Source organism: Cupressus sempervirens, chromosome 7, assembly GCF_028749045.1.
Source record: "Cupressus sempervirens isolate cs-2001-9-10 chromosome 7, ASM2874904v1, whole genome shotgun sequence".
Classification (NCBI taxonomy): domain Eukaryota; kingdom Viridiplantae; phylum Streptophyta; class Pinopsida; order Cupressales; family Cupressaceae; genus Cupressus; species Cupressus sempervirens.
The window spans coordinates 527379628-527407432 of NC_143124.1; the positions used below are offsets into that span (position 1 = coordinate 527379628).

The 27805-nt window shown below is 37.3% G+C and overlaps 1 protein-coding gene across 1 annotated transcript in view; it reads left to right on the forward strand.

The window, feature by feature from the left end:
- The window catches only part of CLUB (TRAPP II complex TRAPPC10/CLUB), a 259180-nt gene that overhangs the window by 76011 nt on the left and 155364 nt on the right, over positions 1–27805 (forward strand). Inside the window, exons 4-6 of the mRNA XM_089791885.1 lie at positions 420–603; positions 781–871; positions 15927–16090. Of these exons, the coding sequence (XP_089648011.1) occupies positions 420–603; positions 781–871; positions 15927–16090 (439 nt within the window). The remainder of the gene's footprint in view (positions 1–419; positions 604–780; positions 872–15926; positions 16091–27805) is intronic.

Here is a 27805-nt window from a genome sequence, read left to right on the forward strand (position 1 = left end):
TAAAAAAAAGAAGCAACTCAGGGCTGTTGTTACAGTCGCCACATCTCCTCATCTTAGGAACTTGGAGAAATAGTTGTTATGTTTGGTTGGTCTAATCCCTTAAATGCAGCCAAGCATATAGTTACAAAACCCAATGATCAATTGTTAATGCTAATATACATTCTGCAATGCCAGTGTATCTCTTTGAATGAATTTGTATAAATTTTCATCTAGAATATGGGTGTACGTATTTAATGCTCAAGGGTGTGGGTTGAATATTTTTTACATGAAGTGTTTGCTTAGTATCAAAGGAGTTTTTTTTAGGGAAATCATGGTTAAAATATTAAATTTTACATTATTTTTCTTTTACCCTTGTGTTTCTATGTTTATCTGATCTTGTTCAATATCAGTCTGAATGTTAGGCTTTTATCCTTGTACAGGTGTTGCAAACTAGATATACATGCAGCTGAAGCAGCTTTTTGGGAAGATGTTGAGGTTAAGATGGTAGACTGCATCAGAAATACATTGGATAAACGTGTTATATTTTATGAAGAGGAAATTCGTAAGCTCAGTGAAAATCGTTTCATGCCAGTGTGGAACTTTTGCAATTTTTTCATTCTTAAGGTATTTACTTATTTTTGATTATTTGTTGCCACTAAGTTTATCTTGTAATCAGCATTGCAAAGATAAAATTTAACAACCAAAAACCAATAACAATTTATTATTCTGACTGTGATTAAGAGAGTTTAAATAGTTGTGCTTCTATCATTCAGAATAACCAGCCTTGATTGATTCATGCAGGAGAGTTTGGCATTTATGTTTGAGATGTCACAGCTTCTGGATGATGCATTGCGCGAATATGATGAATTGGAGCTCTGCTACTTAGAAACAGGTTTCTGCTTATCATTTTGTGGTGATATAATGTTGGAAGTTCATGCCCTTCTGTATTGTAGTTAATGGTAAAAAACATATGTAAATATTCCTTTTCAGAAGAATATCAATCCATTTATTTATTATATTGCAATAATGAAAATGATAGTTTTATTTCTTCCTGTGAAAGCTTGTGCTAAATCCTGTATATTTTTCAAAGTAGCTGTCACTGTAATCCTAAGAGTTTGAAAAAATTACTCTCATCTGCTACGACACATTAATTGGTTTCTGTCATTCACATTTTTTTCTGTAGATTTTAGCTCTTTGTATGAGCCATATTACATGGTTGTATTTTATAATATTTTTTTGAAAGCACAGTTTTTTTACATTTATTACATTTTAACCTGATGAACATTTTATTCTATTCTGTTTCCTCATAAACTTAGAACCCAGGTTATTGATTTTCTAAACTAAGCAAAGGTCTGTGCAGACATAGGCAAGCCAAAATCATTAACAAACTTGGTTGTAAAATTGTTGACCTGCTGTTACAATGAAGGCTGATAATAGTCATAGTTGCATGGAAACTTGTACCCATACCCTGGGACTTGTACTGGGTACTGGTATACATACGCTAGCACTGGTTACATGTACCCAAGTATCTGATACTCGGTGGGTTCTCAGTGGAGAGCGTCGTAGCTAAGGACCTTGATTAAGATTTCTGATTTTTGTTTCAATTTTTTGTTTGCATGTCAGCTTGCTGTTTATCGTGCTTAATTCAATATGTAACAGTTTGGAACTTTGATACGGTATTTTTTATTTTGATAAGTAAAACTTTGATACAATATTGATTAACAGTAAACTTTATCACTGTTCGAGTTAGAATTTTAACATTTGCAATATGTCATTGTTATTTGATTTATGATCTTGTTCATATTTAAAGGTTGCCTTCTCTGTTATGCATCTAAACGTTTAGCATATATTATTATTACAAACATATTGCAAATCTGAAGTTGAATACAATACATTACATCTGCAAACTTTATCACTGTTCTTTTGAAAACTGTAATGTCCCCGATTTAGCAGGTCTTCAGAGTGTGGATTTGTCAGCTCATTATCGCGACCCTCATGAGCTGACGACTGGATTTGGGGGTCTTTGTCATGAGATTGCTATTTTTGGAATTACTATTTTTAGTAAGTCTCTTTTGGGCAGTTGCTATTTTTGGATTGAGCAGTTCAAAGAGGATGGTTCTCCGATTTTGGATGTTTGATCTCTCTGGAATTCTGTATTGAAGTTCTTTATTGGCACGCTTATTGACTTAATGATGATTTAATTCACATTTAATAAGTATAGAACTTTATATTATAAAGTGTTATAACTTTATATTATAAAGTTGCTTTTTAAGCGGAAGGTGTGAAAGTGAAGCTGGATGGCTCAATTTGTGTTATAAATACAGCTTTTTTTTGAGGAGAGATCATCTTGAATAATATAACTTTTATATATATTATCTGGCTGAGGGTTTCTGAGAATTCTAAAGTTTGGTGATTGCAAATTATGCTGAGGTATAAAATTTTCTTTTCTTTTCTACTGGGATATTTGTGACTGAAGTGTTGCATTCTGGAGTTGGTATTTTAGTCTTGAAGGCAAATCGATTAGGAATTCCTATCCCAATATTAGTAGTCTTTGGAAATTGCGATTCACATAATTGGGAATCTCTGCGATTGCACATGAACCTGTGTGGAGACAAGGGGCTGTGAGATCTTGTGAGAAGACTGAATCTTTTACTGGCGGCTTGCTGATTCCATTTCATCTGCATTCAGAGGTCTGTGATTTCATTACTATCTCCAGCGTTATTGTCCATAGTCCGCAGCTGACATATAGCCTGCGATTTACAATTGTGGCTGACTGTATTGTGGATTGATTTGCATTCAGAGAGGGACTGAAGTTAATTGATGAGGGCTGCGATTTGGAATCTGGTATCAATCTTGACTACAAGCTGTAGGTATGTTGGCAAGAGCAGCATCTAACCCAAGGGAGAATAAATTGTATGGAAGACTTGCAGGGAAATAGTCAAATTCAGGTGCCAATATTATAAATTGTAATTCCGAGCTCTATTTGTCAAATTGAGATTGCAAAGTGGATTTCCAATTCATAGTTATATTTTATCTTTCCATTTCAAGATTTCTTGAAGTCGATATTTCATCTTTGCCACGGAGAAAATTAAAAAATAAATATATTATTCCAAAAAATTCAAAAAAAGGTCTGAAAACTTTAAAATTGCAAAAAGAGCTTAATTTCTATCCGTTATTTTCAGTTAGAGATAAGTCAGGTTATTTACAGTGGTATCAGAGCAGTTTCCTGCCAGCCTGCAAGAATTGGGCTCAAAAATTATCAGAGGCATTTTTCTTCTATTCTATTCCCTAAAGTATGGATGGTGATTGGAGGTTTGTGCCTGAAATGCATTACAGTCGACGGGATTGGAATGTGCCCCCAGAGAGGGAGAGTCGGAGATTCTGTTTGGCATAGTGGGTAGTCCGGGTGGTTCTAGTGGTTCCAGACAACGTGCTGCGAAAGCTTAGGTTGACAAAGATGCCTTGCAAGCATTTCAGAATATCGTAATCAGGCAACAACAGATGACAGATGTATTGCAACAGTTATCTAATACTCTGCAACAGATAACATTGCCTCGGGATTGAGGTAGAGATAGGGACCGAGATGTTTCCGTTGGTTCTTATAGGTCATGTGTGGATGCAGGGCCCAGGGCTGATGATAGGCACATGAATGAGGATCATGTTAGGATGGATGATAGGGTGGACAGGACATGTTATATTGGTGCTCAAGACGGGCCACAGAGACCACTTTTTTGAGACCTGAATCAGATATATTTAGCACTACTTCTGACTTTGCTCCATTTTTTGATGATGTGTTGACTCATTTTCATGAGTAGGATGCTCTTCCTTAGGCATTAAAAGAAAACTTGAGTTTTGATAGATATCTAACACAAAAGCGTGAACATTCTAGGAGTAGGCTTGCTATTGATAGACAACGGCCTAGGTATGCTGAGCTCCAGTAAGCAGCCGGTAAGATGACATTGGCTCATTTTGATGGGAGCAGTAGAGTGATTGCTAGAGTTTGGGTCCACAAGCTTGACACCTACCTTGCCTTGTGTCTTATGACTGAGGAGGATGCCATTAGGTTTGATGTGCTACACTTTGATGGAGTTGCACACGATTGGTGGTATCATGGTTTGGTATCTCTCCATCATGATCAAATCATTTCATATCAGGAGTTTGTTGACAGATTGATAGAACGTTTTGACCAGAAGGATCTTGGAGTTTATTTTAGGGAGTTGGCTCAGTTACGACAGACAGCTGGTTTGGAGGCATTCATTAGTGAGTTTTAGAGGTTGTCAGTGATGGTCTATGACATTGCTGAGCGGAGGAGTGTTATGCTTTTCATTGAGGGCCTTGCTGAGCCACTGAGAGGGTGGGTTAAGTCATTAGACTCCTCATCATTATAGGAGGCAATGAAAAAGGCTTGTAATTTAGAAGCCTCTACACCTAGAGGCAAGCTTTCCTCAAAGCCCGCTACATCCTCCTATGATAGGGCACCTCCCTGAAGAGAGGAGAAGACTAAGGGTAAGCGTCCTACTGCAACAGCTTTGGATCGGGAAACAGTTAATGATTTAAGGAGGAGGAAGTTGTGTTTCTATTGCAGGGGTCCCTATGATGTCAACCATGATTGTCCCATGAAGCCTAAGGGTCAAAATAGGATGATGGAATGGTTCTACGATGATGATGACAGTGCTGATTTTCAGGAACAGTTCGGGGCTAGGGATCAGGATCAGCATAGGAGTGATGATGTTGATGATGAGGTGGACGATTCCAACCTCAAGTTAGCTTATTTATCCAGCATGAGGAAGGAGGGAGCTTTCCGGATGCATGGGCTCATAGCTAGACAGACTATTGTCGCTTTATTTGATACTGGAGCTGCTCATAATTTCATTGATGCTCATTTGGTTACCAGGAGGGGTATGCAGATTGAGGATTTTGAGGGCCTATGGGTACAGGTGGCTGATGGTTACACCTTGAAGTGTAACAAGATGATTACAGATCTTCTGGTGAAACTTAATACATATGCTTTCACTACAGATTTTTATGTGGTGGACATGGGGGGACAGATATAGTTCTTGGCATGGCATGGTTACACACACTTAAGGATATCTACCTGAGCACTAAGAAGATGGAGACGAGGTTCATTAAGGACGGGCTGCCCTAAGTCCTTAAAGCAATTCGTAATGATGAGTTGAAGCAGATTTCTCTTAGGCATATGCAACACTTGGTTCGTCATGAGGATATTGTTGACTGGGCAGTAGAGTGTAGAATTATGCCAACACAAAAGAATATTGAGGGGGCAAAATATCATCTTGATATCCAACAATTGAGGATTAAACACTCTAAAGTGTTTAATGACTTACCTCATGGTAGGCCACCAGATCGCAGGATTGAGCATACTATTGAGTTGGAAGAAGACACCAAGCCTATTATGATTACTCCTTACCGCCATCCGAAGAGACTCAAAGATGAGATTGAAAAAACTATTCAAGAGCTACTTGATCAAGGACATATCAGGCCAAGTAAGTCCCCATTCGCTTCTTCAGTCGTTCTGGTAAAGAAGAAGGATGGTACTTGATGTAGTCTTAAAATTCAAAAAATTTAGCCATCTATTTGGGCATATCCTATGAGTGTCAGCCTCTGTGTTTAAAGTCCATTTTTGCAATGCATTTGAGATGGTGACGATCATGTTCACAGACTGATGGAGGTTTTAGGATTCATAATTTAGGATTTCCATTTTGATTCTTCCTTGGTCTTTTTGTTTTTATCTTTTTATGTTTTTCTGCTATGAATTGTATTATTTTCCTTAGGATGTGAAATCCTCAAATTTTTGTACTTGCTTCCTGAAATTTATGATTGAAGGTTTCTTTAATTTTCTTGTTTAGCCTCAAAATTTCTAATTTATTATCCAATCTGAGTGACTGGCCATAACTTTTAACTGTCTGATTTTGTTATATAGATAACAATGTTGGAATTACATATCAATTGTTCTACATTAGGATGGGTTAATTGTTTCAAGATGTTGACTGGATGAAAGTACAAGGCTCTCAACTAATCTCCTTATTGAATACTATGATGATCGCAAATCTACAAGGAGACAATACTGGATTGTCAGCAATGAGTTGCACAATGGTTCCAACACCTTATGAATGAACAACGATGCAAGAAAATTCGTAGGTATTATGTTGGATAACTACAACAAAATTGTTAAGGATCATACAGTGATAAATATACACAGGATTCAGACACCCGATACATGCCTTCAATGGAGGAGCATAGCCAATTTGTATCCATGATACAAGCAGTATAATGATAGCAGCAACATGAATCCATCATTTGCATTCATGTGAAAGTTATATGCTCTAGAGTAGCCGCAGATAACAAAGGATCTTCCCTTCATTTGGTGATCAATCTTCCCTTCATTTGGTGATCAATGTCAAGAGGATCATTATAATCTCAATCCAAGAATGAGTGTTAGAAATTCCTCAGAAGGATTGAGAGTCTTCTTCACGTTTTTTTAGCAATGAAGAGTTTGTTTAAAGATCATTGTTCATCCATTGGGAATAGCGAGGGAAGTTTTATTATTACACATTTGATTTATATTGTGTGTTTTATCGCATGTTTTGAGCATATATGGGAAGGATTTTTTTTTTTGTTGTTTTGAACTCCCAATGAGCCCACGCGTCACCAATTTGGAAACATATTGACTCAACATTAGAGGCACTCAGAATGCTCATGCCAATATTGGGATGTCTTATTTTGTACCAAATATCGATGCCTTTGGATCGATGGAAAACCATCTGTGTTCAAGATTGTATGCCTGAGAAGAATGCGATGATTTTTTCAGATGTCAGCGATCCTAAATCATATCTTGTATTTGATCTAAGTATCGTGTGGAAAATAAACTGGAATGCATAGTCTCATCACACCATATCAATCATAACTGGAGATTACGATCTATAGAAGGAAGCTGTTCGGTGGATACAAGATTGCGCAAAGAGTTATCCACAGGAAATAAAAGAAACGACATCAGAAATATAAAGAGGGAATGATTAAAATGCCAGTTACATTTGTGTGTAACTAAACCATGTTTAATGTTGGTTAGTTTTTATTGTGAAAAGGTGCGGTGCTTGAGAAGCAACCGACACCCTTCAGCCCTTTATAAATATGTGATGGAAAAATCAAACAGGACCATCGTTTTATTTTCAAAAAAAGCTCCTTGCATTCCTGAAGCATATATGTTATTGAAACTCCTTCCTCAAAAAGAATGAATTTTGAACCAAGCTCCTGGATGTTGAATTATTGGGTATACATTTCGATATTGTGGGAGATAAAATTGTGTTGAGTGGACCATCAGCATTTGAGTTTCTTCAATATGATTTTTTGTATAATAAAATCAGTAAGATTTTTATTTGCTTTAGAGTTAAATTACTATATAATTCATCCTTTGTGATCAATTTTATTTTCTATTAGTAATATATTATTTGGATAAGTGGATCAAATTGTTCGTTGCTATTTAAACCCGAAAAATACAAATATTGTGAAATATTGTTAATGTTTTCTTTATTTGTATCTATTTTGTCCAAATAAGGGTTAAAACATCATAGATGGTTTATATACGCATAAAAAACGAAATAATTTGACGCATCTTGATAACTTAATTGTTTATAGATTTAATATACATAATATCATAGAGTTATATGTGAAAACATATAATTTTGGCTCTATCGCCCTTTTAAATTTCAGCATTGATCATTAACTCGCTCGTATTTCTCAATATATATGTTGGCAATATTCTAATCTTTTTCTTTTAAGGGTTTGATATCTATTTGTTTTAGTAATTCAATTTTAATCTTATTTCAGCATTCGCAAGTTTATTAAGTAATCGTATTTCGAAGATTAATACTCATTATTATCAACCGAGAAGTTTTCATAAAATCGTGCCATTTCGGGAAACTGTCTTTGCATTGAATCTATCTACTATAAACATCTTGGAACCAAGTTTGTTGTCTAGGATTAGGGGCACCGGCCTTGGCTTTGCAGAGCCAAAAGCGCAGAGGATTTAGATCGAATTGATGGATCCTGTCAAGTTGGCCACAACCGATTAGATATCCTAGCATCGAGCAGGCAAGGCTCGTAAGATTCTAATCTATGGTTTTGGGAGCCAGCAGTACCCTCCGGATGTGCATTGATTACCGAATGTTGAATAAGAGGACCATTAAAAACCAATATCCCATTCTATGGATTGATGAACTCATTGATGAATTGCATGGGGCAAAGTATTTTTCGAAGATTGATTTGAGAACCGATTGTCATCAGATTCAAGTTAGAGAGCAAGACATTGAGAAGACAACATTCAGGTGTCATTGTGGGCATTTTGAATTTTTGGTCATCCCCTTTGGTCTTACCAATGATCCTGCCACTTTTCAGGCCGCTATGAATAGGGTGTTCCATAGTCAGCTCCGCAGGTTTGTGTTGGTCTTCTTTGACGATATTCTGATTTATAGTAAGACTTGGGATGATCATGTGGTTCACTTGGATATAGTTTTGGGTATTCTGGATCAGGCTTCGTTGTATGCCAACGAGTTCAAGTGTGCTCTTGGTATGATAGAATTATTTTATCTGGGACATATTATTAGTGCTGATGGAGTTCTTATGGACCCGGATAAGATCTGTGCTATTATAGAGTGGCCTACATTGGAGACGCTGACACAGTTACGAGGGTTTATTGGTCTTTGTGCTTTTTACCGTATGTTTGTGGCCAGTTTCTCATGACATGCTGCTCCCCTTACAAATTTGACCTGTAAAGGTGCTTTTCAGTGGTCAACTCAGGCACAAGAATGCTTCGAGAAGTTTAAGACTATTATGACCTCATGTCCAGTATTGGCTTTACCTGATTTTTCTAGGCCTTTTGATTTGCATTGTGATGCCTCTAGAGAAGGCATTGGTGTTGTTTTGTCCTAGGATCGACATTCCATCAGTTTTGAGAGTAGGAAATTGTGGGGTCTTGAGAGAACTTTCAGCGTTTATGATAAGGAAATGTTAGCTATCATGCGCGCTTTGGCTAAATTCAGCCAGCATTTGGTGGGTAGCAAGTTCTGCATTAAAACTGATCATAATAGCCTGAGACATTTCTTGGGATAGAGAGATTTGAATGTAAGGCAACAAAAGTGGGTCAGCAAGCTACAATCTTATGATTTTGATATCTCCTATATCAAGGGGACTCAAAATGTTGTTGATGAGACCTCACCTTTGTGTAGTTTCTGATATTTTAGAGGATTGGAGGCATTTAATTGTAGTTGAATACGCCAGGGATTAGTGGGTGACAGGTATTGTGGATGGTAGTATTCAGGATGACAGATATTTACTTTCAGGTGAGTTGATTATCTACAAGGGGTGGATTTATTTGATTCTAGAGTCAGAGGTGCATAAGATGATTTTACAGGCATTCCATGATTCTCCTATGGTTGGCCATCTGGGGTTTTTTAAGACTTATAGACAGGTTCGGGAGAGATTCACATGGAAGGGGTTGAAGGATGATGTTCATCACTATGTTCGAGAATGTTCGGTTTGTCAACAAAACAAACATGAACACACATACCCTGCTAGTCTATTACAACCACTCCCTATTCCTGAAGGGAAGTGGGAGGGCATCTCCATGGACTTCATTGTGGGTTTACCTAAGGCCCAAGGGCGGGATTGTATATATGTGGTTGTAGATAGACTCACAAAGTATGCTCATTTCTTCCCTATTACTACTACCTATTCAGCTGTGCAGTTGGCTGAATTATTTTTCAGGGAGGTCTTTAGGTTGCATGGTTTACCTAAAACCATTGTGAGTGACTCTGGCAGTAGATTTATGAGCCATTTTTGGCAGGAGATTTTTAGATTGTGTGGGACTGAGTTAACTCCTAGCACCAACTACCATTCGTAGATTGATGGCCAGACATAAATAGTGAACAAGTGGGTTGAAGGTTATCTGCGAAATTATGTCTCTTCTCAACAGAAGGCGAGGCTAAAATGGATTTACTTATGCGAATATTGTTACAATTCTACTCATCACATGACTATATAGATGTTGCCTTTTAGAGCTCTATGTGGTTATGATCTGCCTCGTTTTTTGGATTTTTTATGTGATGATAGCAGAGTACCAAGTGCCTGGGACTTGCTACAGGACAACCAGGATATATTAAGGACCTTGAAAGATAATATACATAGGGCACAAAATTATCAAAGGTAGTATGCTGATTAGAAGAGAACAATTCGAACTTATCAGGTAGGGGACATGGCCTACTTGATGTGGCAGCCGTATTGACAGTCTACACTCAAGAAGAGGGGAGTTGAGAAGCTTAAGTTGCGATATTATGGACCCTTTCGGATTTTGCGGCGGGTTCGTGAGGTAGCATGTGAGTTGCAGTTGCTTGATGATAGCAAAGTTCATAATGTGTTTCATGTTTCACGTCTTAAAGGGACTTTGGGTCATCATGTGAGACCTTCTGTTTTGCCTCTGTTGGATGACAAAGGGAGATTAGAGTTGATTCTAGAAGCAATACTTGATGCTAGAGAAAGGCAATTGCGACGAAGGGCCATTTGTGAGTTTTTGGTTAAGTGGCTGAATCTTCCAGAGGAGGATGCTACCTGGGAGCTTGAAGATATTTTACAACATTCCAGACTTAAATTGCTTGAGGACAAGCAATCTTGGGGAGGGAGGACTGTAATGTCCCCGATTTAGCAGGTCTTCAGAGTGTGGATTTGTCAGCTCATCATCGCGACCCTTGTGAGCTGATGATCGGATTTGGGGGTCTTTGTCGTGAGATTGCTATGTTTGGACTTACTATTTTTAGTAAGTCTCTTTTGGTCAATTGCTATTTTTGGATTAAGTAGTTCAAGCAGGACGGTTCTCCGATTTTGGATGTTTGATCTCTCTGGAATTCTGTATTGGAGTTCTGTATCAGCATGATTATTGACTTAATGATGATTTAATTCACATTTAATAAGCATAGAACTTTATATTATAAAGTGTTATAACTTTATATTATAAAGTTGCTTTTTAAGTGGAAGGTGTGAAAGTGAAGTTGGATGGCTCAATTTGTGTTATAAATACAACTTTTTGTTGAGGAGAGATGATCTTGAATATTATAACTTTTATATAAATTATCTGGACGAGGGTTTCTGAGGATTTCTCAGAATTCTGAAGTTTGGTGATTGCAAATTATGTTGAGGTATATAATTTTCTTTTCTTTTCTACTGCGATATCTATGACTGTGTAGTGTTGCATTTTGGAGTTGCAAATCGATTAGGAATTCCCATCCCAATATTAGTAGTCTCTGGAAATTGCAATTCACATAATTGGGAATCTCTGCGATTGCACATGAACCCGCGTGGAGACAAGGGGCTGTGAGATCTTGTGAGAAGACTGAATCTTTTACTGGCGGCTTGCTGATTCCATTTCATCTGCATTCAGAGGTCTGTGATTTCATTACTCTCCAGCGTTATTGTCCATAGGCCGCAGCTGACATATAGCCTGCAATTTATAATTGTGGCCGGCTGTATTGTGTATCAGTTTGCATTCACAGAAAGACTGAAGTTAATTGGTGAGGGCTGTGACTTGGAACCTGGTATGAATCTTGACTACAGGCTGTAGGTGTGTTGGCAAGAGCAGCATCTAACCCAAGGGAGAAGATATTGTATGGACGGCTTGCAGGGAAATAGTCAAATTCAGGTGCCAATATTATAATTTGTAATTCTGAGCTCTATTTGTCAAATTGAGATTGCAAAGTGGATTTCCAATTCATAGTTATATTTTATATTTCCATTACAATAATTCTTGAAGTTGATATTTCATCTTTGCCAAGAAGAAAATTAAAAAAAAAATAGTTAACTCCAAAAATTTCAAAAAAAAGTCTGAAAACTTTAAAATTGCAAAGAGAGCTTTATTTCCATCAGTTATTTTCAGTTAGAGATAAGTCAGGTTATTTACAAAAACTCATTACCATGGTTCATATTTTCAGATTTTTTATAAAATATTAAATTATAAATAAACAGAAAATGGCGTACCCAAGTACCCTCGTCCCCTTGCGACCTTGAGAATAGTTGATAATTAATAAAAACCACTTAAACATTTGAGGTCAACAAATTCTGCACAATCTTGGTAGATTGATCAAATATATACTTTTCTTCAAGGGTTTGAGTCCTTTGCTGTAATAGTTTGTCAACTGATGTGAGAAACTTGTCTTTAGGGTGGGTGATTCAAGATCTCAAACCTTGGATGTGAGGCTCAGAATCTATAAGAGAAACATAGCCATTGATTTGTATTTAAAAAAACTTGGCAAAATTAAAAAAACTATTTAGCAAGTGGTATTTTACATTTGCTTTTTCATCCAAAAACCAAAGTTACGAATTTGGAAGTGGATCTAGGATGCAGATTTCTTTTTTTGGGATACAGATGCATTTGGAAACGTCTCTCTCTATATATTAATATGTATGCAAAGAATTTAAGAAACTCATATATACAAGAACTTAGAGTTAGAAACTTATAAATATTCAAACATACATCATTTGATAGTATCATATGACACTTCACCATTGATCAAGATTCAAGATTCAAGATATTTCATATGTCAATTAAATGGTTCAAACTTCAAATTAAAACTTCAAAGGCACAAATGTTCATATTGAAATTTACTCAAGTTCTAGACTCCAAACTACAAAATAAAAAGCATAGTTCATGATTCAATGTTCACTAATCAGACTCATAAGGATTCTCAAGAAAACCTGGATCCTTCTCATTGCCAACCGCTGCAACGTCCATATCATTTGAACCAAGAATGTTTCCACTTGTGCTAGATGCACCATATGTCATGGACCTATCATCACCACCATCTATCATCATAGTCAGATCATGAAGTGTTGCACCCAAGTTTGCACACTTAGGGACTACATCCCAAAGTTTGGCTGCCCCATCCATATATTCATCATCCTGACGAGACAAAAGACGAAGTTGGTATGAATATAGACCAAGTCCTTAGCTTTCTTTGATCCCAACCGGTTGTGCTTCATTTAGTGTATATAGGAGTATGTACTCCAATTCCTTTCAGCAGCAGAAGAACTTGCAACCTAGATTGTGTTCACAAAATTAATTTTTAAACATACAAACAAAAAGTAAATGACAATATGACAAATGTAAACACTAGATTGTAGAATACAAGTTGTAATAATAAAAACAAAAATCAAAACTTACTTGTAATAGGATTTTGATTGCAAGAGGTTGTAGATGCTTGTATGGATGATCGTACATGTACCACCATGTGATTGCTCCCATTTTATTTTGGTTCGATAGAGTAAACTTTGTTCCAGAAGCAAATAAACCAAACTCTAGCCTCACCTTTTCATGCATGTCATCATCTTGGAAGATTAGTGCAAAAGTTTTGGAGTACGCATTAGCAACCTCTTCATTAGCATATGGTACAATTCTATCCGTCATAGAAAGTACTGCCTCGCTATAATAACTCAGAGATAAAGCATATGCATGGAGGTGCAATGGGTAGTCATCTTCTCTCAACAATGAAGAATTATTGCTTCCACTTTATTGCATAAGGCTTGACATTTTGTACGGTCACTTACATGTGATTGTATAGAATGTTTTACCTTCTCTACCATGTTGTCCATGCCATCGTACACATCTCTGAAACAAGGTGTATAGAATGTTTTACCTTATCAACCATGGTGACCATGCCATCGTACACATCTCCCAAACAAGGTGTATTTGTATCAGTAATAAGAAGCATAGTCATGATGGGCTCGATGAAATCCAATACAAATTGCATAGTAGCGCACCAACTATCATCCAAGACCAAAGCCTTGGCCTTTTAGGCTCTTTTTGTATTTGAAGCCTTCCACATACACCATTGAGGAGAAATGACCATTTGGCTAAAAACATCTTCACCTTGAGAAGTTGTCTCATAATAGTAGTATGAGATGCAAAATGTGTCTCACCAATCTAAGCAAGTTAACAATATGTCAATTGACAATAAAATTATAAATATTAACTAAACTACAAACTTGTGAAATCTAATAATTACAAAAATTAATATTAACTAAATTACAAACTTGTGAAATCTAATAATTACAAAAATTAATTTACCTTTAGCAACTCCAATTTTGAGTATGTTCTAAAAATGGATCATGACATGTTGTGGTTAGTCAAAACATTTGGATGTCCTCTCCCTCTTGGTATATTTGCTTCACCCAATCTATTTGAGTGCCAATCTGTTGCATGACCAAGTTGAGGGAGTGTACAATGCATAGTGTCTGAAAAATATGGTCATATTGACCCTCAATCAAAGCACCAACTCCCCTACAATTTTTGGCATTGTCTGTAACAACCTAGACCACATTCTCACTACCCACCATATCTATGGCCTCAATGAGAATTCTAGAGATGAATTGGGAATCCTTCACCTCCCCTTCACAATCAACTGCCTTTAGAAACATTGCCCCTTTAGGGGACACTGCAATCACATAAATTAATGGCTTGTTTCTTGTATCTTTCCAATCACAAGACCCTATAGTCACACCTGAAGTTTTCCAAGAATTTCTAATGGATTGAAGTGCTTTCTCTATAGAAACTCTCTCCTTTTGCAAGAGTGTGGTATGCACCTTTTCATACTCAGGACTTGTGTAATCAGCTAGTGCTTCTTTGATGGCTTTTTCCGTTTCCTTCCAATATGGTGATCTTACCAGGTTGAAACAAAGACCATTAGCATAGAGGCAACATGCAGTGGTTTCATCAACATGGTCTCTTGCCTCCATTTTAAATATAAAGTTCAATGGGCCTCTTTTCCAGTCTGATGCTATATTTTCTACTTACTCCTCCTCTCTTGGTATAGGTACTTGTATGAATGGATGTTTGGAAGATACAATTGGTTCCCTTTCAGTGGTTGGTTGCATTTTGTTCTTTGAGGAAGGAGGTTGATAATAACTTTTTTTGATCTTCTAACCAAATGATGAGTAGCTTCTTGTTCTTTTACAAACAAAGCTATCCGTGCATTAGACAACCCCTTCCCATATGCACCTTTGTACATTCCAAAACCTTTGTGAGCAGGGCCCATGAAGTGAAGTTTTACCCTAGAATAAGAGCTATGGAAAGGTTTTCCTTTGTTACTTTGACAATAATTACAACTGCAAATATAGGAGCACCTTCTGAAACTTGTGCTATTCTTTTTGTATGTCTCTGACTCTCCATAGAGGAGACACTAAATCAATTTTGAAATTATCACCTCCTTGCCCTCCCACTAAACTCTGACTACCGGTGGCTGCCATTCTTGCACAATACAATGTAGTTTCTTTCTATAATAAGAAATTAAATAAATTTCAATTCTTAAAAGAATAATGAATATCAATCATACAAGTAAAAAACAATGATACAAAACCATTCAAATAGATGCCTAAGCTTGTTTCTTAATTTCTTTCAATTTTTGTTTTTTAAAGAAGACTTGAAAAGTTAACAAACTTGAAAAAATTCATCAAAATCTCTAAACAATTCATTAAAACACTCTGGAATGGTATCAAATGCTTACCTCCAAGGTCAAAACTCCTTGGTGAAAGCCGACTCTCTCCCTACGATAAAAAAAAAAGTGAGATGGTTTTCTTGTATTTTGGTGAGGGTTTATAGATTCCTTAAGATCCTAAATATGAAACTTAAACTCTCTGAACGAAAACCCTTATTTGTATTCCTAGCAATTCTTAATCTAGAGAATGATTATTTGAATAATACATGATTGTTCAATGCTGCTACTATTATTAAGGAGAGACATAACTCTTTTCACAAAAATATTAATGCATAGGAGTGCACTAGAAGAGCAATAATGTTACTCTTGAACAGAAATCTTGATCGTATTGAGTCTTTTGGTTATATCAGATAATTGAAAGAGTTGTCTTCCTTATATGTAATTAATGCTTTGCAGTCAATGTTCAAAATATGAAGCACAGGGAGTTTGGTGGATTAGATCATGGCGATGATCAGGCTGCATTAATGGAGACAGGACGTAAAAGTTTGAGTCAAATTGCACTTGATGACACATTCAGGGAGTTTGATTTCCGACAATATCTTTTTGCTCGCCAATCACAGGTTCATGGTCTGACAGATTGATTAATCAGTTATACAGAGAAGTGATAATGATATGAATTGCAACTTTCACTGAATTTTTATGAATTTACTTTTATGTTGACCTAACTGGGAATATATTTGTTTTCGTTTTCATTTGCTGATGTTCAGGGAAACTTGCATTATAACCATTTTTTTGCAATCATTTTTTTAATTAGTCTATCAATTGAGTTTTGATTTATGTGACTAGTAATGGATTGAGGTTGCATTGGACACTCAGCAGGATATGCATCCTGAATTGATAGGGTTCTGCTTTCCATGTTGAGAGCTCTACTATAGTTGAATTTGAGCAGTGAGTCTCTATATTAGCCATTTGTTGGTCACTATATGGAGCCTTTTAACTACCAAATAAGTCTTATTGAAGTTCAAATTCTAATTATTAATTGCCAAATGGTTAATTTCAGCTTATGTTTGACTAAGCTGGATATGTCTTTGATAGGATTATGTGATGTTATTTGTCAAATAATGTAGAAATATTAATGTCAAAAGTAATTTTGAAATTGTCTCCTTTGTGAAAAATTTGTTAGCCACCTAAATTAAAGATAGCGAGTGATGATATTCTCGTATCTGGAATGGAGCACAAGCAGAATATTGTTATGATGCCCAATTTTGAGTAGCTTTACATATAATGTGTTGCATACCATTGATTTTTCCTGATGAATATGAATAAATAAGAACATTAGAAGACAATGGAGTCAAATACAGTTATTAAAATACAAAGAAACAATAGTTGGGAGGGAAACAGGACGCTTCACTGAGACCAATTTGACAAAAGATGCAGGGCTAGGGAGGTCAGGAATCAAATTAGAAAGTCCAAACAATAGTTGCATATAAGAAAAATATGCCATGAAAAAGGATCAATGCACATTGATAATCAGTGATGTTTTGTAATTTATAAGGACAACGTGATTGTCTTAACCTTAAAGGGTTTTTAATGTTATCTTTGTTAATGTAACATTCTCTATTTATTGTTTGATTGGTAAACTAACAATAGGGACAATATAAATTGATAAGATTGAAATAAATGTGCTCTTCCAAACAGATTCGTAGAGATAAATCAGTATTTCAAACCACAAAACCACTGAAAATTACAAAATCAGATGCAGACAGGTTGTTGATCATTCTATTGGATTTCATAATCATAGTCTTTGTATTCATTGTGCCTTAACAAATTATCCACATGACAGAAACCATCCACTGAGCTGTCCATATGTTCTCCAAGAAATTACTATGAGTATACTGCGGGTATTACATCTTACATTACATCAGAAGGAAAAGTGGAAACTGTACATGAGAACAACATCATATGCCAGAATCTTTTAGCACGGGTCCACCTAATAAAATATCTGTTCAGGAACCTGGAAGAATCCATTTTCAACCAAAATGGAGCTTGCAACCTGCCTTTTTCAGAACGGGTGCCATTATCCAGAGTCTTCAATATGAAGTATTGTAATTACCTCTGCATCCTGTTATAGTCTAATTTGCAGAAAAATATACCTGAAAATTGAAAATTCATAAAAACAATCACTTATTAGTACGATTGATATGCACTCTTTTGTATTCTGCAATGGGTATCACTGCTTTCCTGTATTTTCCTTCTGCACCTTTCTTGTCAGGAGTGTCCTTATCTACATGTTCCATGATAGAAGCACCCTTCTTAGGCTTTTCCTCTTAAGGCTCTATGGGGTTTGCAATCATCTCCAATTCCTTATTTGCTTTTCTGGTGTTTGAAGAAAAATTTGTGGTGTCATTGTTGGATTTAGAAAATTCTCCTCATTCATTTTGTTTAGCTTAACTGTCTTTTAGAACCACCTCTACGAAGGTCTCCACATCTTGTCCATCATATGTTTTTTGTCTTTCTTCATCATCTATGCCAGTATTCCCTAAAAGTTTCCACATCTTATCATTGACCATCCTAATAGCTCCTCCATCTGTGGACTCTTATTGTGGATGGGTAGAGTATTCCTTAAAGTGGGAAGAACTTACTGTTCTCCAATTACATGCAAGTCCATGACATCAAACTAGTTCTTAGATTATCCAGGGTCAGACATAACCATACCTGCAAAGGAGGACTTTCCAGTCTTATTGGAAGTTCTGTTCTGGATTAGGTAGCTGCCACTCATTTCAGGTGTAAAGGAGTTTTGATACTATCCACTTAAGTTTATGCACTGGACCGCCAGCATTACTTTAATGTTATTCTTGTGCCATAATTGACTGGGACATGTTATGCAAACAACTTCTGAAGCTTGATATCATCCAACAAGAAAAAATAGGATTTACATGTGTAATACAAAGTATAATAGTTGAGCTACTTCTCAGATTTTTCTCAGTATCTGAATAACTTTTCCGCTTTTTCTTTTCTTCAGATGAGGGTTCCAATGAACACCTTTTTCCTTCAAGAGGATCAACTTTCCTGTCCCTTAAAGCTCCAGATGTAACTGCTGTTAATCTCTAGCGATTCTGAGAGCCCCGCGCAAAAGCTCTTCCTTTAAGAAAATTATTTACACAGTTTGAGTTTGAATATGGTGAAAAATCTTTCGAACACTAGCTAACCTAGGGTTTTTGAGATTGAAATGTTTCTTTTAGATTGTAGGAATTGAGTGTAGCACCCTCTAAACTTGCAGTGGGCCTGGAAAACTTTCTGGCATGACTGGTGATACTAGCATGAAATGTCCTTTGGTACCATGTGGGCTGAAGGGAGACTAGACCTCATGACCTCATGCTTTACCATAGGAAGCTCTCGCATTCGAGCTAGGCCCTTAGCCCAATATTGAAATGTTTTCAATACATCAAGCCCAAAAAGATGTTAATGACCTGACAAATTTGTTTTTTCATAATATAACTTTATTAGTACAAATTTAACCCACTCTATAATGGGCACTAGCCTATCAATCCCTTTACAATAGGATTTCCTAGAACTTAAACTATTTTTTAGTGTAATACCAATATTGGGGTACTTCGGGACGATGGGATGCCGGGGTGAGTTTCTGGGACATGGAGAAAATGAACCTCATTTTCGGGACGATAGGGGGACGGCCAGGGGATGGCGACAAGGGGAGGACGGGGTAGGGAGGGATGTTGTAAAGTATACATATAGAACTTGAAATGCTAGTTATGAAATGATGTTTCAGTAGTTCAGTAGAACACACCAAATTAAAATACTTGAACATAGCAAAATTGCAACATGAACTAGAACCATTGACATTCAACATAGTAACATATTGCATACCCAATAGTAACATTCAAAAATAAAAAATCAAATAGAAATTCAAGTACCCATCCCAGTGGTGGCATGGTTGCAGAATGGCAGAGGTGGGGATGCTTGGGTACTCAAGTACCTGGTGCAGGGACATCTCAAGGACGGGTACTTCAAGGTTTGGGAGGGGGGTGCGAGTCTCTGGGTTACACTGCTATTTTTCTCTGGACAAAGTTTTGAAGATATTAGTTGCTTGGTCGGGAAATGCATGACTTCAATCACAACAAAATTATTATTTTTTCTTTTCAAAACAAAGGTAGACTACCAATTTGCAGTCAATGAACATTTGAAGTTGCAACATATGCCTTTAGAGTCATTTGTTTTGGCGTTTTGTGACAATTTGCAAGAAGAGTGGTGTATTCAAAGGACTTGTTGGACTTAGGGCGCCTGGACTGGACCTTGAGTTAACTCAGAGTGTAACTGGAGTCTGATACAAATTTTTGCAATATGCAGGGGCTAATATCAGAACTTTTTAAGACTTCGTCTCATCGTCAATTGGGAGGATTTGATCCTTAAAATGGATGGATTCAAGAGATAGGAAAATCTTCTGCCTACCTTACCCACATCTACTGATGATTCGGGTAAGAATTGTCCTTTCAACATAATTTATAGAACTTACCCACTCCCTAGATCCCCTATTGTTGATATCTTGACCTTTTGCAAAAAAAATAAAATCCTTTCCTAGTTCTGCTTGAGCATTAGGAACAAATACTTGAAAAAGCAACAAAATTGACCTTCCTCGTGATCCAGCATGGCAGTTTCAAAGTTCCACATTTAAATAGAACACGACTTCATACAAAAAGGAATGTCTAATCTAAAATCATTAGTGCCTCGTGTTCAAGAAATTTCAAATGGAGCAGAAGTGGTTGATGATCCTTTGCTTTACCTTTTAGTCTTTGTTTTCTCAAGTATGCCATACCTTTTTGCTCATTGCGATTTGTTCTCAAACCTATACCAACCATGCCTTTTCTTTGTACTTGGCTTGAATGTCTTCAACCTTTCTTGCATGTGGAGGTGATTTAATTATTGGCCAAAATGCATTTTGACATTATGAAATTTAGATGTGATATGTATGGGCTCATGAACATTTCAAAATAATGCAATGAATAAAATTGAAAACCAAAGGTATTGCTGCTATAAATATAAAATTAATCCCTAAAACACTGTTTTATGGTTGTATTACTGACATTTTCCATAAAAATAGCAACTTAGTAAACCTAAAGACAATATTTTATAATCATTTATGGTTTACGAACAATTTACTGTGTATCAAAATTTAAAAGAAAACTGAAAAACTATCGCATAATTATTAATTTCAGAGTTAGCCACTTAGGAATGGTAATACAAATAAAAAGCCCAACCAAAGAAAACCTTGTGGCATGGTAACATGTGTGGCTACAAATCAGTTAATGCCTCAATTGGTCCTTTGCTAGCCTTTTTTTCTTCATTTCAGCATATGAATCTTGTTAATATCTGCCCCCAATATAGGACATCAATTTGTTTACAGAAGACAAAGGTGTTGTATATGATCATCCTTAAGTATTGAAATCCACTAAAAAGCTCTATACATACAATGAACACCTTGAGCCACTTTAAATGTCTTCTTCTTTATAGATGATTCTCAATTCTCCATGTTCAAATTCACAGCTCTTCTAAAGTTCTCCTTCAAAACTTGTTCCAAGCTACAATAGATGCTGATCAAAGGTCTTGCAAAAGACTAGTATATCAGGTGAATATACTCTAACACACATTGTAACACGGGGACTCATCCCCACTTAAACCCCCACACACCCAGGTTGGGAAATCCCTGCATCGGGGACTTACCATTCCCAAGTCCCTCCAGTGCTGCCTTCGCAGCACCAATTTGCTGCTGGAGATTTCTGCAAGCAAAAGTTGCAGCTACAGCACCTGTGATAGAAAGGGGGTTTACTAGCTACCATAAAGGGTACTATTACACACACACACACACACTACATATGCATATTTATGAAATTATTTACGTGATTTTGTACTTGTTTTGAAATTATTTTGCTCATTGTAAGCATCTTTATGATATTTTTGGATATCTATGTTGCAATTTTAATATGTTTAAGTAATTGGTATTATGATTTATTAGTGTTTATACCATCATAGATCATTTCATAACTAGCTTTTCAAGTACTATATGTATAGCTCCCTACCATCGTCCTCTTGTCATCCTCAAATTGATCCCCATAAACCCGACCTAATGTCCCTTAATGCCCGTGTTACATTGACAACACATGAATACATTAATGATCTTAATTCTTGTTCATCATCCTCATAGAAGTAGCTAAAGTATTTCACAAACTTGAAGAATTAGATAAGATAAGATAAGATAATGATATTAATGTCCAACAAGAGACCAACAAAGGGTCTATGGGACTGGAAGATTCAACAGGGAAGAAAAACAAACCAGAAGGAGCACCAAATGGTATCTAAGACAAAGCAAACAAGAAAACAGAGAAAGGAGCAACAAAAGACGAGAGAAGGAATAAAAATCCTTTCTTAGTAAAAAGAAATCCAGCATCGAAGGATAAGGCCCAAGGTGACCAGGGATCCGGGTTTGTCTTTGAGAAACACTGTAGATAGGGTGCTATTGTCTGGTGAATCCATGATGAGGGCTAACAGATTTGGTGTGCTTGGAGACAGATGTAGCAAGTGATAACTTCATGCCCCTGGATGGGGACATGGGAGGGAAAAAGGCGACGATGAGCTGATCTGAGGCCTAGCTCTAAGGGAACATACGTTGTAGAGTGAGCTCATGGAGCTATGAAGTCTCCCTAAGGTAAAGCGCTAGAAATCGCTGGTCGGAATAACTGAAAAAGGCTGAAAGGGATCTGCAGTCTTTGAATAAATAGTCTAACCTAGACTTGATCTCGTAATAAATGGGGCACTAGAAGATGAAGTGGATCTCAGTCTTTGTTTTAGACAAAGTGCAAAGGTGGCAAGTTCGGTGGTATCTGGTCAAATGGTGATTTGTTTGGCAATGAAGGAAGTGGGAACTAACTCTAAAAGATCCTAGAGATATGCAAAGGGCGTGGCTCCAGCGCTGACCCAAGTAGAAGGGATGTACAGTAATATCGTTACGCATCTCTAGGAAGTACTCATAGTAGAAGGCCATCCGTGGGCGCAAAACCCCATGAGGGTTAATCCAGGTCATGGCAATGTACTATCTATAAATGTCAAGTCTGACGTGCTCATTCAACTCCTTCTGTGAAGGGAGGAGATGGGTGGGAGCATCCAGCGAGAATTGGTAAGGCGAGAGATGGTCAATGTCAATCTCGATTGAGCTCAATAAGGTAGTGGCTAGGGCATACCAACAATGTAAAAACCGTTAGTCAACTAGAATTGAATATTGTAAATGAGAACAATCTTGGTATTCTTTTGTTTTATCGTTTCTCTGATTTTTTTATGATATTTTGTGGAACATATTTAAATGATATCAAAACCAAAAGAAGCATAGAAAATTAACACTTAAATCCACTTCTTATTCAAAGAGGCATATACAAGGCATAATGAGTTTATAACCACTCAACTTGAAAGTATTAAAAACCTGGTTTATAATTGCTTGACTTTGGTCGACTCTCAATGTGATCTGCCATGTGCCAACTCAATAACAATGTGCAGGCCGCCGCTAATGGTTGGTTATCTCATGAATGCATGCCGCCAACACTAGTATGACCCACAGCTAGCAGAAAATGTCCAACTGTCTATTACGGGTGTGGCCAGGTAGCATGTAGCTACCCCAAAACTCTCCAACGCAGCACCAATTGACCCGCGATTTTCCTAGGCAGCAAATCGCAGTAAGCCTGGGAGTAGACGTCTACCTCAAAGGCAATTGCCTGATGCAATTTGATTGCCCACATTCCTTGCCAGCAGTCTACGACTGTTCCACAATCTAGTTTGATCACTGTTTGCAGTCTCTAGATTATAAAGACCCAATGAAATTCAATTCCCCAATCTAGCTTCCACAATAAATTCAATTCTCCAAGCCACAGTGTAAATAGTAGGAGAATTTGCACATTTGCTATACTTTAGCAACAGATTACAATAAGAAATATAATATTAAAAAGTATTCTCCTTAGCTACAGAAGATACAGTAGGAGAATGTAGGCCAATTGTATACTTTAGCACAATTGCCAAGAACTTCTTAGACGAGACCCTTATACTTCAGCAAGGGCTTACAATTTAGAACTCGAAAAAATCCACAAAGGCACAAAAGAAAATATATATTCAAGCGTCCTTTACCCAGTGAAATGAGCTCTCATTTGTAAGCTTTCATTGGCCAAAGTTTCCTTAAAACTCCATTTCAGAAATTGTGGAAGTTTCCCAAAAGAACTCAACACTAGAAACTTTCCTACTTGCTTTTTAGAAATATCTCTTAAAGTCATTATTATAATAATATAAACATTATTATAATAATGCAACTCAATGATTAATAAATAAATAAGAGCTCATGCAATTATTACTTTATTAATTGCAGGTGACGACCAACTGCTGAAGGCACCCACTGTACTGCCAAAAATAGATTTACAAAAAATAGTAAGTCCACAACTGAGACTTCCAAAACACCATGTCAGCTCACGAGGGTTGCTATGATGAGCTAACTCCATCAAATGAGTAGACCTGCCAAAAACGGGGACATTACAGTCCTCCTTTCCCAAGATTGCTTGTCCTCAAGCAATCCGACATCATACAAAAACCTCCATCGGGATTCCATAAGAAACAAGTGATGTCCTTGTCCTCATTGAGCCAATAGAATGCCAAAACCATCAACAAACCCAATAACATGACCTACAACACAACACCAAGAAGCTATGTTGGTGATGTAAAGGTTGGAACATCACTAACAGACAAATCTTTAGGAGATCTCAACACACTTTCCTTCATTATGCCTACCCAATCATCCTACATATCATTTATCTTAGGCTCAGACCAACTCTGTACCTGGTGCAAATCCTGAACATGTGAGTCAAATACTAACCTATAAATACTCATCACAGTATAAACTCTGTCATCAGTATGACCATCTTCATCAACACCCTAATGCTGCTTTGATGACTCATCCTCAATCTCATTAGTGTAAACCCACATACCATGATTCACTACTCCCTTTCGCCTCAACGCACAAGTATGACCTTTAGAGAAAAACCCCTTGTACCAAAAGCAAAACTGACGCCTCCTCAAATCCTCTCTCGTAGTGATGTTAGAACTCCCCACTAACTTGCCCTTGTCCTCAACAGCTGGTGGGGACTCCTCATCATCAAGCAGAAGAGTAGAAGATTTAGAAGCAACCTTGCCTCGAGAGGAGGACTCCAAGTCCTGTGCCTTCCACATTGCTAACTGTAGAGAAGATGGGTCCAATGACTTCACCCATCCATGGAGTGACTCAGTCAATCCTTCCATAAATAACATTACTCGTTTGCGCTTTGAAATATCATAAACCATGATTGAAAGCCACTACAACTCATTGATGTAACTCTGCAATCCACCAGACTACTTCAGCTGAACCAACTCATTGAAGTACACTTCCAGATCCTTCTTATCAAATCTCTTGATCAGGCAATCCATGAACTCCTAATAGGAAGTGATCTAATCATGACACAAAGAGACTAACCCATGGTACCACCAATCATGGGCAGCTCCTTCTAGATGCAACACTCCAAATCTAATAGCGTCCACCTTTGACATAGGATGCAAAGCCAAATATGTGTCAAGCTTATGAATCCAAGCTTGAACTGTAATTCTCCCAGTACCATCAAAGTGCTCCAACGTCATCTTACTGACAACTTGTTGTAACTCAATCTGTCGAGGTCGCTGTCTCTCAAGTCCTAGCCTCGCTCTGGAATGCTCCCATTTCTAAATCAAGAACCTATCAAAATTCAAATGATCTTTAATAGCTTGTGGTAAAGCATCCACTTCGTAAAGTGTGCTAGCACATCATTAGCAAAAGGAGCGGCCTTAGGCTCAATACTGACCGCATCCATCTCAGGTATCAGAAGTGTGGGCCTTTGTAGCCTATCATGAGTGCCAGTATGTATGTCAACTCTGTCAGCTAATCCACCATGATCCTCAACTCGAACTTGATCTACATATCTAGACCCAACACCATCCCGGGTTTTATCCTCAACTCGAGATCTATGAGAACCAACAGAAACATCTCAAGCTCTCTCCCTACTCCGTCCTTGAGGTATTGCTATCTGTTGCAGAGTATTAGACAACTGTTGTAGTACATTTGTCATCTGCTATTGCCCGACTGCAATATTTCTAAATGCTTATAGGGCAACTCTATCAACCTCAACATCTATGGGTCGTAGTCCAGTGCCACTGGAACCACCTAGACTACCATCCGAACTAAACTGAATCTCAAGTTGTCCTTCCCGAGGAGGAGAATTACGTCCTCTTCGGTTATAGTGCATACCCGACATAAATCTCCTGTTGTCATCCATGATAGAAAATGATGGATCACATATTGACCACTAACATTTGATTTGGAACCCAATTCATGTAGGCTGGCAGGAAATCACTCTGATACCACTGTAAAAACCCTTAGCCGGCTAGAACTAAATATTGTGAATGAGAGCAATCTTGGTATTCTTTTGTTTTATTGTTTTTCTGATTTTTTATGATATTTTGTGGAACATATTTAAATGATATCAAAACCAAAAGAAGCATAGAAAATTAACACTCAAATCCACTTCTTATTCAAAGAGGCATATACAAGGCCATAATGAGTTTATAACCAATCAATTTGAAAGTATTAAGAACCTGGTTTATAACTGCTTAACTTTGGCCGACTCTCAATGTGATCTACCATGTGCCAACTCAATAACAATGTGCAGGCTGCCGCTAATGGTTGGTTATCCCATGAATGCATGCCGCCAACACTAGTATGACCCACGGCTAGCAGAAAATGCCCAATTGTCTGTTACAAGTGTGCCTAGGCAGCATGCAGCCACCCCAAAAATCTCCAACACAGCACCAATTGACCTGCAATTTTCCTAGGCAGCAAATCGTAGTAAGCTTGGGATTAGATGTCTAGCTCTAAGGTAATTGCCTGATGCAATTTGATTGCCCACGTTCCTTGCCAATAGTCTACAACAATTCCACAATCTAGTTCAATCACCGTCTGCAGTCTCCAAATTATAAAGACCTAGTCGAATTTAATTCCCCAATCCAACTTCCATAATAAATTCAATTCTCCAAGCCATAGTGTAAACAGTAGGAGAATTTGCATATGTGCTATACTTCAGCAATGGATTACAATAAGAAATATAAAATTAAAAAATATTGTCCTTAGCTACAGAAGATTCAGTAGGAGAATGTTGGCCAATTGTATACTTCAGCACAATTGCCAAGAACTTATTAGACGAAACCCTTATACTTCAACAAGGGCTCACAATTCAAAACTCAGGAAAAAGCCACAAAGGAACAAAAGAAAATATATATTCAAGCGTCGTTTTCCCAATGAAATGAGCTCTCATTTATAAGCTTTCGTTCGCCAAAGTTTCCTTAAAACTCCACTTCAGAAATTGTGGAAGTTTCCCAAAAGAACTCAACACTAGAAACTCTCCAACTCATTATAATAATGGAACTCAATGATTAATAGGTAAATAAGAGCTCATGCAATTATTACTTTATTAATTGCAAGTGACGACCAACTACTGAAGCCACCCATTGCATTGCCAAAAATAGTAACTCTCCAAAAATAGATTTACAAAAAATAGTAAGTCCACAACTGAGACCCCCAAAACACCATGTTAGCTCATGAGGGTCACTATGATGAGCTAACTCTATCAATTGAGTAGACCTACAAAAAATGGGGACATTACAAACAATTAGCCCTAGTCCTCAGATTGGATCTAACAATATCGAGTGAGGAGCAATATGTGAGGTAGGAGTATCTGTAGCGACCATCAATAGTGTCCGCAAAGCTCCTGAGGCGGTGAGTGAACCAGATCAAATCGAAGTTGATGCTAAGCTTAAAAGGGCGAGCCCCAAACTTGGCCAAGATAATATTGTGCAGAGTGTACCGGTGGCATTTGATAATCTGATGGAGGAGAAGGGTCTGAACCTGCTCGACTGAGGTCCAATCCAAATCAAGAAGAGGTCCCCAAACAACATAGCCATATAAAAAAGTCTATTTGACCAATGAGTCCAAAAGGGATAACTTGAACTTTTTATCCTGAAAGTGATGTCAGAAACACTGTGTCGCTAGAAGGGCGAGGGAACCCATCCCCTTAACAACCTTTGGTAGGCGGGCGGGCCTCATGTTAAAGCGGGGACTAGAGAACTTGACCCCGACGAGGAGACAATCTCGATCGGCTAACCTTGGAAGCTAAAGTGAAGATGCGAGGTCCTTAGATAGTTGAAGACCATAACCTTAGTCTTGTTCAGTTTCA